This window comes from Sparus aurata, chromosome 12 (assembly GCF_900880675.1).
Source record: "Sparus aurata chromosome 12, fSpaAur1.1, whole genome shotgun sequence".
NCBI classification, from domain to species: domain Eukaryota; kingdom Metazoa; phylum Chordata; class Actinopteri; order Spariformes; family Sparidae; genus Sparus; species Sparus aurata.
Window position 1 is genome coordinate 8,128,868 of NC_044198.1, and position 14,296 is coordinate 8,143,163.

Here is a 14,296-nt window from a genome sequence, read left to right on the forward strand (position 1 = left end):
CAATGATGATACTTGATTAATCATTTGGTCTGTAGAACACAGTTAAATGTGTCCTGTCAACAGTCTAAAATGTATAGACTTCAATTCACTATCACAGATGAGAAAGAAAACCAAGCAAACAGTCACACATTTAAGGTTGAAGATTATGTGTTGATTGACTAATTGATTAATCAAATGGAGCTCAGCGTAAGTTCAATCAGGAAGTCCATCTTTGTATCACTCATCTCCCTCTCTCTATCTCTGCTTCTTCCTTATCAGCTGACTGCGGGGGTTCTGGTTTTCTTTTTTCTCCCCTCTTCATTTAAGCATCCAGATTTCACCGAGATAACTCCGAGCCATTCATACCGCTGCTGTCAAACTTTAAATCTGTTTGCTCTGCTGCCGTCAGCTGTCATTTCAGTGCAAATTACGCGACCCCTCCTCGACCCCGTCGGCCCTCCTGCTCTTCCTATCCAGTGCGCAGGTTGTACTCTTCAGCTGTATTCTTCACCACCTCCTCCAATATGACAGAATCACGATGGAGTCTATCTGCCAATTATTTGTACATTCTCTTGCTGTGCACATTGGAATGAAAGTGTATCAGTCACTCAGAATGAAGTCTCTCTGCTGACTGATTAGTCCCCCTACATGGTAAAATCTAGGATTTCAGTTTTTCACACCTTGTTCCACCACATGTCCAGTACCCAAATATATCAGCTCTACTATAAGCCAGAAAGACACCGAATTCCCTTTTAAGACACGGCAACTAGTTCATTCAGGGCATTTTTTTCTTGATGATTGACCAAATTAACAAAACTGTTTTCAATAATTTCCTGTAACTAAATGGACTAGATGGTCAATAAGTTTTGGAGAAGAAATTCAAACTCAGGAAAGTTTATTTTTCTCATAACTGAACAAACAATCTGTTCTCAGAGGAAAATAAGGTCCCCTGAACACTGTTTGGAGCTAGAAACGTGGCAAGGTCTGCAAAGAAAGTAAAACGGTATGGAACTGTGTTGTCCTCTAAGGTCACTTTATTCATTCAGTGGTGTAGATGAAGAGGGTTTGTTTATTTAGTTAATTTATTTTACGCATAAAAAAAAAAAAAAGATCAATGGAGATCTTTCTCTTCTGATTAAAATGTCTCCTCCAAAACTACATAGTGCTCCTTCAAGCTTCACCTTCAAGCTGGTCAGCTGATAGCGTCGTAACTGATTGGATTTGTATTCAAGCAAGGATTCTGCAGTCTACCATCCAATAATTTAAATTCTGTCAAACAATCAATAAATGCAGTAGTTGCATAAACGGTAGAAATAGACGGTACACTGAGGTAAATCTACTCTTTAGGGTGCATGGCGCCTTTGTGGGCTCCCAGATGTGGATGAGGGAGACAGTCAGGCGGAACAGACAGTGCCTTCACAGGAGACGGCCTGCTTCCCCATCTAGGAAGCTGTTATCTCTGTGTCGCGCCTCATCAATCCCTGAGTGAGCTGTTACTGTACTCTACCTGCCATATGGCCGTCACGGCAGAACCCAGCCGGACATTCTTCCACCCGATACGTTCTGCCAGGCACTCCGAAAGCTGTTGGGTGCCTCCCTGTGGAGAGACAAATATTACACTTCAAGGTGGGCTTAAAACCTGTAGATGACCCCCCCCCCCGGCCCCCCTCCCCTAGGTGGACAGGCTGTTTGAAGTAAAAGGGTCACTTCACCCAAATTACAAAACAACAAACCCCTGGTGGTGTACAGCCAGTGATGCAGATAATTTGGTAGCACTTGCCAAGATTTTGATGTATGTGTCTGAGAGACCTCTGCCAAAACCACAATGCAATAAAGCATTGTGTTTGTGGTCGTCAAGCAATTAGAAATGACATTTGGAAAACTCATCAGTTGGAAAAGTATTCTGGTGATTCTGTATCAGCCACAGAACTGGCTTTGAACACTTCACAGTCACAGCTATTTTCTTCCACAACTAAAGGAGTGCTGACTTTTTCAGCACATTCAGGTCAAAATGTATTTCGAATTGTCTCCATCTAAAATCTCTATATATATTTTGTGTCTTATTTTGTGGGAGCTTCATTTCCAGAATGAAGCAGAAATGAGCAGAGAGAAAAAAAAGAAAGGAAGAAAATGCAGAAATAAATAAGTTAAAAGAAGTTAAATGGAGGTGATAAACAAAAAAATACATTTAAGTTATTGAGTGATTCATATAAGTTGTTTTAGTTTGGCAGTTTGGGTCCTCCATACATTGCACCATTGTTAGACATGTATAGTGCAACTGATAGGAGCAGGGCCACTTCAGTGCTCATTTGCTGCTACTTTTGCTGTACCTGATGTGTTGTCAAGCTCTCAGCGCTGCTCATTATAATTCCTTCAGGAAATAGCTGTATAATAACAAAACTGGTGCAGATGAAAAAAAGATTGTTGCAATTTCCTTTAAGGCCATGTGTGTCTCTTTTTCCGGCCTCCAGTTCTTTCACACTCCACCACTGTGAGGAGAGACGAGGTTCAGAAGCACTGCCCACAAAATATAGAACGGTATGAAACCACAACGTTCACGCTGAGGGAGCACACAGAAAATCGGGAAAATCCAATACAAGACCACAGCTCTGAGTGTTTAAGCGGCCCCAGTCGATGATGATTTCGAGATCGTGTTTTATGAGACAGGGCTGGACTGAGCTGTGCCGTTTGAGAGGCTGGGATTCTAAGTCTTATTAGAGTAGGGAAAGAAATGTGATCTCCAGATTGTTAAAAGGCACCAGAGTCAACAATATGCACTCTGGGGAGGGTATGAGCTGTGTACCTTTATCTTGAACTCCTGAGCTGAACCTGGAGTGCACTCTAGCAGAGGCAGAAGCCCTCCAGCTGCTGCTGCATACATGAGGAAGAATAGGAAAGACATCTGGGATGGCTCCATGCCAAAGACGGACCTGCTGCACAGTCCCATCTCCTCCTTTAACTCTGGCAGAGGGGGGTGATTGAGAAGAAACTTCAGCTCACACACAGGTAGTGATAATACGCAATTCCCCTGCAATGACAGTGTTCTGCAAAGTTGTATCCTATTAAATAGATAACCACAATACATCGCCATGTCAAAAGACTGGAATTTATACTGTCGAATGAGACTCAGGGGAATAGTTGGCAAAGACACACCTGAGAGGATTATGATGGTCATTTTTCATATCAAATCAAATTCATCGAAACCTGTCCTCAAATGCAGATTGAGTCAGCGGTCAATAAATCTGATACTGCAGTGCGTTATTTGATTTGGCCTAGGAATTTAAACTATACTCAAACATTTCATGGACTGACACTGCCGCTCTGATCCACACTGAAATATCTCCACTACCACTGGATGGACTGCCTCGCAAAACTGCCACAGACTTACAAGATTCCTCACGGACGAATGCTAATGACTCTATTGATCTCCTGACCTTTTATCAAGTGCCATGATTAGGTCAGACTTCCAGTGTATCCGATGCTGATTTCAGAATGAACGCCTGCTAAATGAACGGCATTTCCATCGTCCTAAGCCTCACCTAGGGTAAACAGATTAGTGTAAGGGGCGGGCGGGCGGGTATGGCCTCCTGTTCATTGTAAACAGTGAAACACACAAAATTCAAACTCAACACTAAAATGAATACTTTTATTTGAAGTGAACTGTCTTACGATAAAAAAGAAACACAATGATTGTGGCAGTGTTTAAAGGTCAGAATACTCCCTCTCTGTGGCTGCGTGCCTGCAGGAACACACAACAAGGCTGGAGAGCAAAATGAAGAAGACAGTCCATAATTTGTGTGGGCTGCAGAATTTTAAAAACGTAAAACACTGCACTGCTAGCATGCTATGAACCTCCCTTTGAGTACTTTTAAAGGTAATTATCTTTTCTTTTATTATCTTGCTGTAGATAAACTGTCATTATTTTAGAATAGATTTATTTAGGTGTACACTTTTAGTTTGACATCAACTAGAAAAGCTTGAAATACGTAAATGTTAAAATAAGAAATGTTTTTTTTAATTAGGTCAATTCCTGTAGCACCTCTATATCCCCTCCTGAGAAGCCCAGTCAGCTTTGATTGGTCAGCTTGAATGGGCCCGAGCAGCCCCCACCGTGCTTCTGCTTCACCTCTACCGATGTTTTGGCAACCAAAGTTATGCTTACCGGGCGTGGCTGAGGGCTGTGACGTTATGGCTGTGACGGCTCATTTGAAGGCCCAGTTTCTCTGTGGGTTGAGCTCATGGCACCAGTTAGCGGGTACTTTTGTGATTACGCTACCCTCAGTTTGTGTGGAAGATAAATTTGACAGGTGGTCAATTCTCACATTTTGCACCTTTAATTTATAGGTGACTGTTAACACCACAATGACATTGGCTTTATAAACCATTTATTTAGCAACTGTAAAGATATGTAAGATTCAAGATCAGCTACACAGTATTTATAATCCATTTACACAGTATTATAAACATCAGTTGATACTTTACATTAAACATTTGCTTAATGATTGTTAAGAAAGCATTCCATTGTTTGTTAACAGTGAAGAAGCTATGGACTAATGTTTAATTAAACATACATTGACCCAATATTAATGATTGTTCTCATAAAGTGTTTAGATAAAGATAAAACCTTTTATCATTTTGTATATGCTGCTATGCTGCATCAAATGTCTTTGTTAACAACAACACAAATCACTATTTTGTCAAAGACCGGCACAAAGTAGGAGGAAGTCAATACGTTAAATCTGCTCCTAACTCTGACCTGCTGTCCAAGCGTGTTGCTCAATGTACGAGTGCAGGGTCATACTGTCCAGCTCGACGGCGTCCGGAGTCCTCCAAGGATCCCGGACACACACTGTGGCACACAATCTGTCAATCTGATTGAAACATTCAGTCACCACAACCCACCCACACACGATTCACCACAAAAGCATCCCATTGATATGGTTAGAAAAAAAGTATAGATACAGTTGGTGGCTGCCAAATATGATTCTACTCGGGCGTTCTCCCCCGCATTCTCTACTTCCCACTGCTACTGTAGCCATTTATCCGGGGCTGGAAATTTTGTTCACTGTGTGATAAATGAGCTATCAATTCGAAAGCATACGGTCTTATAAATGTGAAATACCATTACCACATTCATTTGGAACTTCTTATCTCCCAGCACGATAAGGATATTGGACAATACAGCTGATTATAAAATATGGTTGTTTAAGCTCTAGAGAAAACGGTATTTCAGCTGATATGTAGTCTTTATGTCATCTTATTCTTGGTAAGCATTAAAAAGTCAACAAGAAATTAATTAAACCCCTCTTCAGTGTTGTAAATAACATATTCGTCCACTGAGAGCTGTGGATATGGAATCTTATAAGCTCTAACTGAACATGGTCCTCAGTGCAGTGTGCAAGTCTTGCCTCACCTTCCATAGGAGCTGGGTGAGGTCAATTAGCACCACTGGGGACAGAGCAGGGATACTGCTTCTGTAGGTGCGAACTTTGGCACCTGGGCCACCCATGTGGTGCACCTTCCTGCCAAGATTGAACTGCTGATAGGTCTCTAAGCCCAGCTCCTTTATCAGCTCCAAGATGTGTGTTTGAGTGCTGAAAGAGAAAAGATAATAATTTCTATTATGGTTATTGGAGGGTTAATGCACTAGTTTAGTGGGGCTCCAGAGTACAACATTAATTGGGCGAGTCCCTGAACAACTGGAAAAAACACTTTGAAAAGTGGTCAAATGGAGACATGAAGCACCGGAGAGATGCTCTCTCCTCTTGTATTTGGACTGTCGTCATTTTTCTCTTCAACAGTACACTTTACAATGATTGACAATAGGTTGTAGCCTTGTGGCTAGACAGCTCCGGCACAAACTCCAAGTTTGTTACTCTGATCAGAGAAGACTTTGCTGTGAAGTGGCATGAATCAGTAGCGCTTTTCATTCAGGGGCTCCTGTTGTTGACACTGAACCAAGCAGCACCAATAAATTTTTTTCAGTACAAGTTCTAAGAGACAGTCACTACAATAATACAAAAGTGAGAAGTTGAAAGAAGTTTTTGCTCTTAATCATGTCACAGAATCATTGCCATTCAACTGCAGGGGCCACCTGGGCTCTGCTGCCGGGGACAGATGCTGTTTGACGGGCAGAAATGTGACTAGGGTCTGCTTTTTTTTACTCATATAAGTTGCCAAAGACACTACCAGTTACCACGTTACTGCTGTTTGGCTGTCAGACTGTGAACACCATCAGATTGACATGCCCCTGATCCATGCCTCCGGCTTTTCCATTCACACAGACGCTAGGTCAACTCTGCTGCGGCTCTAATACTACCTCCGGAGGTGCAACAAAGCAGATTTCATGAAACTAACCAACCTGCAACCGTACGACGAAGGTCCAGTTCACCCGTTGCTGATTACGCTGCAACGGTTATGTTGTTTTGAAAAAGGCGAATACGTTAATTTTGTGAGTTGCTGACTGTCGACCTAAACAGCTGTTTTCATGAGGATCTGTTAATTGTATTCTGAGGGCTGATGAAGATAACAACCATGAAGTCAGTGTTTAAGTGTTTATTATCTTTTCATCGTCATTGTTGTTTGTGTCATTGACGTCAATATTGTGAAAGTCAAAGCAACATTATGTCACTTTTTTACATTAAATCATGTTGATGTTTCAGTTTCTTCAAATATGGTGAATGGTGTCTCTGCCTCTGCCACTCCGCCCCCGCCATCACTTATTAAGTTATTATGTAACTTCAGTGAGAGGGCAGGATCACAGTGTTACATACATGTTTACTTCAAGAGACAAGTTTTAAATACATATTATTGTTATGACATGATGAGTTTTGTTTGTAGTTAGCGCTTACATTACATCTGACAAACCGTCACAGACCTGGGATTTGTATTTACGACAGTGTTGTTGCACTCAAAAACTGCGGGTTTCTAGGCTAAATAATGAAAATGTTAAATATTTGACTGATTTTTAACTGCGCATTAACAGCTTGCTTACAAATCACTAGTCTTATATTTGACTCATGTTCAGTGCTGCATTTCAGTTGCTACTATCGTGTTTTCAGCATCATAAATAAAACAACAAAATCCTATCATGAAGAAAATGTTCATCCGAGTTTGTTCCTATCGGCTGGAAGATTCCAACAAGACATAATTAAATAAAAGACAGGGGGCCTTTAACTAAAAGATGCAATATGAAAGAGTTTTAGATGAAAATATGCAAAACAAAAATTATCAACCAAATGTGAATAACAGTAACACCGTTATGACATCTATGTATTGTGTTGCACAGATGGTTAGCATGCTAACCAGCTAGATGAATGGCTAAGTGAGCCATCAGGCTAATAGCAGCAATACGTAGCGGCAGTTAGCGGTTGCTTCAGTGACATGCCGCCCCCCATTTGTTTTGAATATGAATTCGAGATGTGGTCACTTCTTACATGTTGCACCTTTAACATTTTACTTTAGCGTAAATTCTTTTGCCTTCCTCTTTGTTTTTTCGACATTACCTTCCTACCCACTGCCCTCCAAAGTCCCAGCGATCAACACCATTGGCTGCTGGTATTTCAGTGGACAGCGTGCGACCTCCCACCCGATCTGCATTGCACACAAGACATGATTCAGTCAGAGCAAAGTCTCTTCACATTTAGAGCATATAGTTAAAACTGACTCACTGCTTTAGGCTTAATAATTGCCTTCAACAATGACAAAGACAATGACTTCTACTAACCTTTTCCCTCCAGTATTAAAACTCTCAACTCTGCGTTCCTTTTTTTGAGCAGATGAGCCGCACTCAGTCCAGACAGTCCGGCGCCAACAACAATAACATCCCAAATTTCTGCGGTCATAGTGAAGCTCAGGCGTCTATGTTTTGCATACTTAGCGTGTGCTGGTAAAAAGTGGAGTCTGAAACAGGAAATCCAACTTGTGTTCCCTTTTCCTCTTCGTATCAGTTCGGTTATCTCGCGAAGCCTGGGCTGTTTTCGTAACAGTGCACTTTGGAACTGTGAACAACTGAGCTGGTGACCTACTTGGCAGAGACTGGGCCGTATCAATTCCAGCAATAAAAGCCAGGGGGAGGCTTTTGATTTTCTTAACAGTAGAGACACTGTCAGATATAAAGTCTTGAACGCTGTGTTTCAACAAAAACATGCAAATGTTCAATACATTCATTTAAAACCGTCCATTAGGTAAGATAGTAATTAAGATTTTCTGATATCAAGCAAGAGGTTTTTTGTATCAGCATGAGTGGTGATTTTATGGAAGCATTTAAGTTATCAGCCCATCACAGTTGTCAAAGACTTTTGATGTAAGACATTGGATGTCTTTCCAACTACCTCAGCTCCAAGTCTGAAAGAGAGCACAAAGTCACTAATTACCCACTAACTTTTTTAAAGAGAGCAAATGTTAAAAGATTAATTTTTTTCTGTATGTATAATTAAGACATACTTGAAAAAACAACCATCACCCTTCAGTAAATACATAATTGATGCCCAGTATGGAATGATTAATAGTAAATCAGCAGCATAATTATATTAGGTTGATGCCAGTAAGGCACGTAACAGTGTTGTGTAAAATAGTCTGAGCTTGGACAACGTATTGAGAATGAGGCAGAGAAGAAACAAAAAATAAAACCAATGGCCAAACTAAATCCTTCTGGTCCAAAGTCCTCCTTTTATAATGATGCCCTAAAGACATCCCAGCAAACGAATCCTAAGAAAGCAGTATTGTACATTCATATTTACTAAATATTATTGTGGTTACAGCACAAACATGTACAACTGGATCTTGGCTCAGTGAAGATGGGCCAAGTAGCATCCTCCTAGGCTGAAAAACGAAAACCATGTGGAAGTGCCAAGTATGCACTTTCATGAACGGCTACTTGTGGCTGGCTGCAAAAGCGAGTAACTCCCCATAGAGCCCCATGTTGAAATGGCCAGCTGTACAGTAGGAATAAACATGTTTACAGCCTGGAACAAACAATGGTGTTGCCTCTGGCCAATGTCCCGGTTCTCCGTGCATTTTTACTCATGCATAAGGGATTAAACTTTTCTATAATTAACGTTAAGGGTGTGGGTGCTTTGAGTGAAAGCTAACCATTAGCTCTCTAGCTAGCTGTCAACAAACAGGCTTCCTTTGGCTCAACTCAACTCCACCACGGTCCACGACTGCCTAAGCAGATATAATAAAGTGTATAACTGAAAACAATTGGCTACAACCTGAGACTTTTGACCTCAAAGATGCTCGTTTTCGTTTAGGATAACTTCCTGTCCGTTTTGCGGTGAGAAATCTCCTCCCTCCTCTCCACATCACTACAAATCCTTACATTTTTTTTTAGAGGCAGCTCTCTTTGCCGCTTTGTTTTCTTTAAGTATTTTTCTTTACTCGGCCTGTTTGGCAGTATCAGCGGGGGAGTGCTGGAATTGGTAGCATTCCCTGATTCACCACTGCTGGTGGAGGTACCAGGACAGGAGGATCCTGCTCTCTGCAGATTCAAGACCAGTGTTGGGAGTAACGGCGTTTAAGTATAACGGCGTTACTAAGGGCGTTATTTTTTCAGAAACGGAGTGATCTAATGAACTACTTTTCCCATCGTTACAACGCCATTACCGTTACCGACTATAAAATGTGGCGCGATACAAATTAAAGTTTCTCATTGAAGCTGTTGTCAACCGACTCGGCTCAGCCACCAGGGCAGCAGAGCTGTTTTAATTTTCTCCGGTGAGCAGGAGGGAGGGGCGGGACAACCGCAGAGGTGATGATAGGCTCTCTGAGGTAGAGTGAGAGTTCGTAAGCCAATCAGAGGCTGTGTTCGGTTTACACACAAACCACACAGCCTCGCACACACAAACTAGCAGAGGTGAGCTGCGGAAATGGCGAGTCCAGAGGTAAAGTTTACGTTTTCAAAGTGGAAGTACAGACACTACTTTAACCTCCTTTGTCCACGTCCGGTTTAAGCAACTCTAATCTAATGAAGCATCTCTCAACTGCACGCGCTTCTACAACACTAGTGGCCAAAAACTCCGTTGTTGACACTGTTGATGATGATAGCAGGTGTGGCTAACGTGAGCTCCGCTAACACAGTATCACCCACAGCAGCCTTACTATGTGTGATAATGTCTCATGTCCATGAAACAAACTAAATCAAACAGAAAAGTGAATGTTAATAGCGTAAAATGATGCACATCTAAATCCATCTATTCTTATTTGATTAATTTCTCCTTGGGATTTTTTGTGCTCCTAATTTTTTCATCCAATTTCTGCTGCTGCATGTCTCAGATCATTTTTGCAAACTGCAATGAGAAAAATAAAATAAATAAGTTGAAACAGAGAAAAAAATAAAATATCTGGCATGTGGAGGATATTAAAGTGATAGTTTTGATGAGCGGTTGTATGAGGTACTTGTCCCTAGTCATTGTTTTGCCTGCAGTAGAAGACCGTCAGGCTTCCCCCTGTGAGGAGAAGCAGAACGTAGCATCAACAGCAAAGCAGAACATTGAGCTGCTAAACGAGACAGACGGCAAGACTTAATGTAGCCACCTAAAAGAAAGGCCCACCTAAAAAAATATAAATCTGTTTTCAGTCCATGCACTTTACATTGGCATCAGAGAGTCCTTTCCTTTGGGACTACATCCCCTCAACCCTACACAGTCCATATTCCTACGCATTAGCACTGCTGTGCCTGCCCTGCACTGTATTTTTGGCTTTCTGATGGCATGTAATGCAGCAAAAAATGTTCAGTGCTGTTTAGCAGTACAATGGTCTGCTTTCCTGTCGGTGCTACGTGCTGCTTCTCTACACAGGGGGAGAGCTGACAGTCATCTACTGCAGGTAACACAGGGGCTAGAGACTAGGGAAAAGTCATCAAAAGACTCAATCTGTGGCTGTAATACCAGTACAAACCAGGCAAAAACTGACTGGCAAAACACTCAAAATGACTCAGTATTGCGATTGGTTTGACTTGCGCAGAGCACCAAAGACACCAAAGCGAAGTATGTGTGCCAAACAAAATGCCAAAGGTAATGTCAGTCAGTCAGGGGCACAACAATGTACCCTGCAAACGCTGTGGTCTGTGTTATGAAACAGGAACAATCAGATGAAGTTTCATTTGGCTCCTCCTTTACAAAATGACAATGACATTTCTATCAATGTCCAAAGAAGGTAAAAAACAACAGGGTACAACACTGTTACGCAAGAAGCATGCCAACAAGGACAGCTTAGATGTTAGTATTTTTCCAGGAAACTCCCCGCTGTATTTGCTGGATTGTCTGTTGTCCTTGTTTATATTTCTCTCCACTAAAGCTGTTTTCTGGCTGAAGAAACATTAATCCCAGAGAAGCCAAACTTGGCATGCATGTGCGTGTGGCGTCTAACTGCTTAGGCAAGGCCAAAAAAAACTCATGTTGCACAATGCTTAAACACATTTGTGATTTCATCTTAACAGCGACTGTGAAGGTAACCGCGTGCTCCTGTGTATCTGAATCATAATTTGCAGCTTTCTAGCTCAGTAGCTAGTAATTAACAGTCACAGTTTCAACTGTGAGCAGGGATGTGTTCCAATGACCTGCTCTGTTGTGGGTTTGGCTCCAAGTTGGTATAACACCTACTCCTGCTTATTCTGGCATGCAGCAGTCAGCGTTAGCATCTATGTAGAGTCATGTTTGTGTCCATCTGATGCATGGAAAGGCAATATTCACTCTCTATTTAGCTCCCAGCTCCCACAATAATGGAAACCCGATGCAAGCTATAATTGCAGAGGCCATGCGCCAAAAGACAAGCACTGTATTCAACAATGAATGTGACGTAGCTTTTGTACTGTGACATGCCATGACAGTCAAGTTGAACAATCTAATCTTTGTTTTCCTGATGTTTGGTGCTTAGCAGGCAATTCATAGCTCTCAATATCAGGCTGTAATAATGAAGGAGCAGGCGGCAATTTTCTTCCCATACCCGACCTGGTCTGAGTCTGTTAATATAAGCTGAAGCACCGACAGCACTGCCCTGTCATGCAGTTGTTACCATGGTTACAACTTGACTTATTACCTTGATTGCTGACATGTACAGTATAGATGACTGTGAAAAGGCTTTTTTCTATTCATGTAGATATACTAAATATACATATTTTATAGCCAGTGGTGGACTCTTTGAGGGGATGGAGTGAAACAGATAACAGGGAGACCACAGCTAGGAGGAAGTTGTTATACATACATACATACATTATGCATTTAGTGATAGGGCACTGTTAGGGCAATGCATCCAAGTGGACACTTTCCCTACGTTAATGGAATGGGGTCACCAGGAAGTGACTGTCCCATGTTGATAGCCTATATATGGAGAGACCTTGAAAGGATGATATCAATTCAGCCTATTTCTACACAGTTTATATATTTATTTATTTATTAGTTATTTATTTTTACATTATATTTTCACTAAAAGTACTTGAAACTACCATGTCAATTGACATGACTATCAATCCTAAAAGTACATTTGAACCCGGCCAAATGGCCTCCTCTCTATCCCCCCAGCCTCATATAAACATGCACCTGAGATAAATAGAAGTGGCGCAGTGCACGTTCAAAACCCGCTCTTACGTTTTAAAATCTGGATGATTGCATCTGTGCGCTGAGCGGGACCACATCAACCCGAAGCAGAGGAGGACTCTGAGCTCCTGTTGACAGACACTTGAATCTCACCTCCAGTTCTTGCTGAAGAATACCACCACACTACAGAAAGTTATTGCATAATCCATTTTGTGTATGTTCCCCATGAGATCACGCGAGAGAGATCATATGTGAGTTCGGCTTCAGGCAACGTTTAAAACAGGCCAGTTTTCCAAAATGGGAAAAAGTGAGAGAATGAAATTATGCGGGACCGCAGTCTGCAGAGGACGAGCCAGCCAGACAGGAGGTCAGTAAATGTCGAGAGAGGCGAAGGGTTGCACGAAGTGGAGTACAAATTTGGAAGCACATCCCTTCTTCTTTGGACCAGTTTCAGTCATCCTCAGCGGCAGACTGAGCAGGGCAGAGGGTTTCAGAGAGTGCAGTGTTGAGTGACGCAAGTCAAGTGGGGTCGTTTGTGGAACACTTATCTCTGCCTATGGGTTTGGTTTGCCAGGTGTCGAGACACACATCCCACACAGAAACTGAGAAACACCCGTTTGATTTGTATCACTATGACACGGGGAGATTAGCATGAGGAGAGTTACCAATCAGGAGCACTGCGGGAGAAAAGGTTAACAGGAGGGAGGCTTCCTGAGTGTTGGCAGGTATGTTAATGTAAAGTACCGGAGGAAGTCCTGAACTGGTAAGTCAGACAGTTCTTTCCTCTCCATAATAAAGTCATCATAGAAAAGTGATCAGAATCCACCTCATTCCTTTCAATAGCACTTTCTTTGCAGTTTTTGTTTTGAGCCGCTCATATTTTGAGTGATTTCTTTTGAGTGGGCGTGCGAGGTCAGAGAGGAGTTGAGCTGGTGTTTTCGATGGGTCTGGCTCCGTCTCCGACAACTCCACTTAAGCAGCTGGTGGCTATAAATAAAAATGTTTTTCAAAGACATCGCCCAAAGCTTGTGAAATAAATGTGGTGAATTCGCATAAAGATTGAAAAGAAGTGTTCCATACTTTTTATACAACTGGAGATAAAGCTCTTTATCCTTTATGACTAATCCATTTTTCTGCATGGTTCTACTGGAGAACACCCCACTGTTACTTATTTATAAAAGCTGTCTCCCTCCAGATTTGGCACTGAGAAAAGCTTTGTAGTTTTTTTTTTTCTTTTTTATTACATCCTGGTAATGTATACAAAGCTCGCTGGCTCGGGCTTTTGGCTGAACAACCGGTTTCGAGTCACTTGAGACGTCTTTGTGTCTTCCTTATTATTTGAAAGCAGGGGCAACTAACAACTGAGAGGTGTTCAAGTTTGTGTGCGGCGCTTTGTGTATGCAACAAATCAGAGGGGGTGTGCGATAGCTGTGAGTGTTCCTTGTGTCAGTTGAGGAAGATAACCCACTCTTTATTTTCAAATTTTATAAGTTTCAAGGGTTTTTTTTTGTTTGTTGTTTTTTTTTTTTTTACTGTTGTTAGTTTTTGGCCACTTAAATGAAATGTTCCAAATGTTCCAACGCTTGTGTGAGCTAACGTCACACAGAAGCGCTGGCAAATCATCATCGACTACAGACAGAGCGGCATTGTGTTGCGGATGTGTCGGTCTCAGTATGGTTCATTTCCCATGAAACCACTCAAATCCCTCGTCTACCGAGGCCAGAGGGATTTGGCGCTCAAGCACACTTTCACTGGTTTGTCTAATTTGATTAAAGTGTTAC

The 14,296-nt window shown here is 41.8% G+C and overlaps 1 protein-coding gene across 2 annotated transcripts in view; it reads right to left on the bottom strand.

Moving 5' to 3' along the window:
• LOC115592286 (probable flavin-containing monoamine oxidase A) overlaps positions 1-8,017 on the bottom strand; it is a 51,873-nt gene extending 43,856 nt beyond the window's left edge. Inside the window, exons 1-6 of one of the 2 annotated variants that reach the window (XR_003986105.1) lie at positions 7,706-8,017; positions 7,485-7,572; positions 5,393-5,573; positions 4,736-4,850; positions 2,783-2,940; positions 1,487-1,576 (exon numbers count right to left, since the gene is read on the bottom strand). Coding sequence is in view for 1 of the 2 variants with exons in the window: in XM_030434888.1 (XP_030290748.1) it covers positions 1,487-1,576; positions 2,783-2,940; positions 4,736-4,850; positions 5,393-5,573; positions 7,485-7,572; positions 7,706-7,823 (750 nt within the window). In the remaining variant the exon portion in view is untranslated. The remainder of the gene's footprint in view (positions 1-1,486; positions 1,577-2,782; positions 2,941-4,735; positions 4,851-5,392; positions 5,574-7,484; positions 7,573-7,705) is intronic. The other variant, XM_030434888.1, reaches the window with a different exon arrangement.
• Between the last annotated feature and the right edge of the window lie 6,279 nt (positions 8,018-14,296).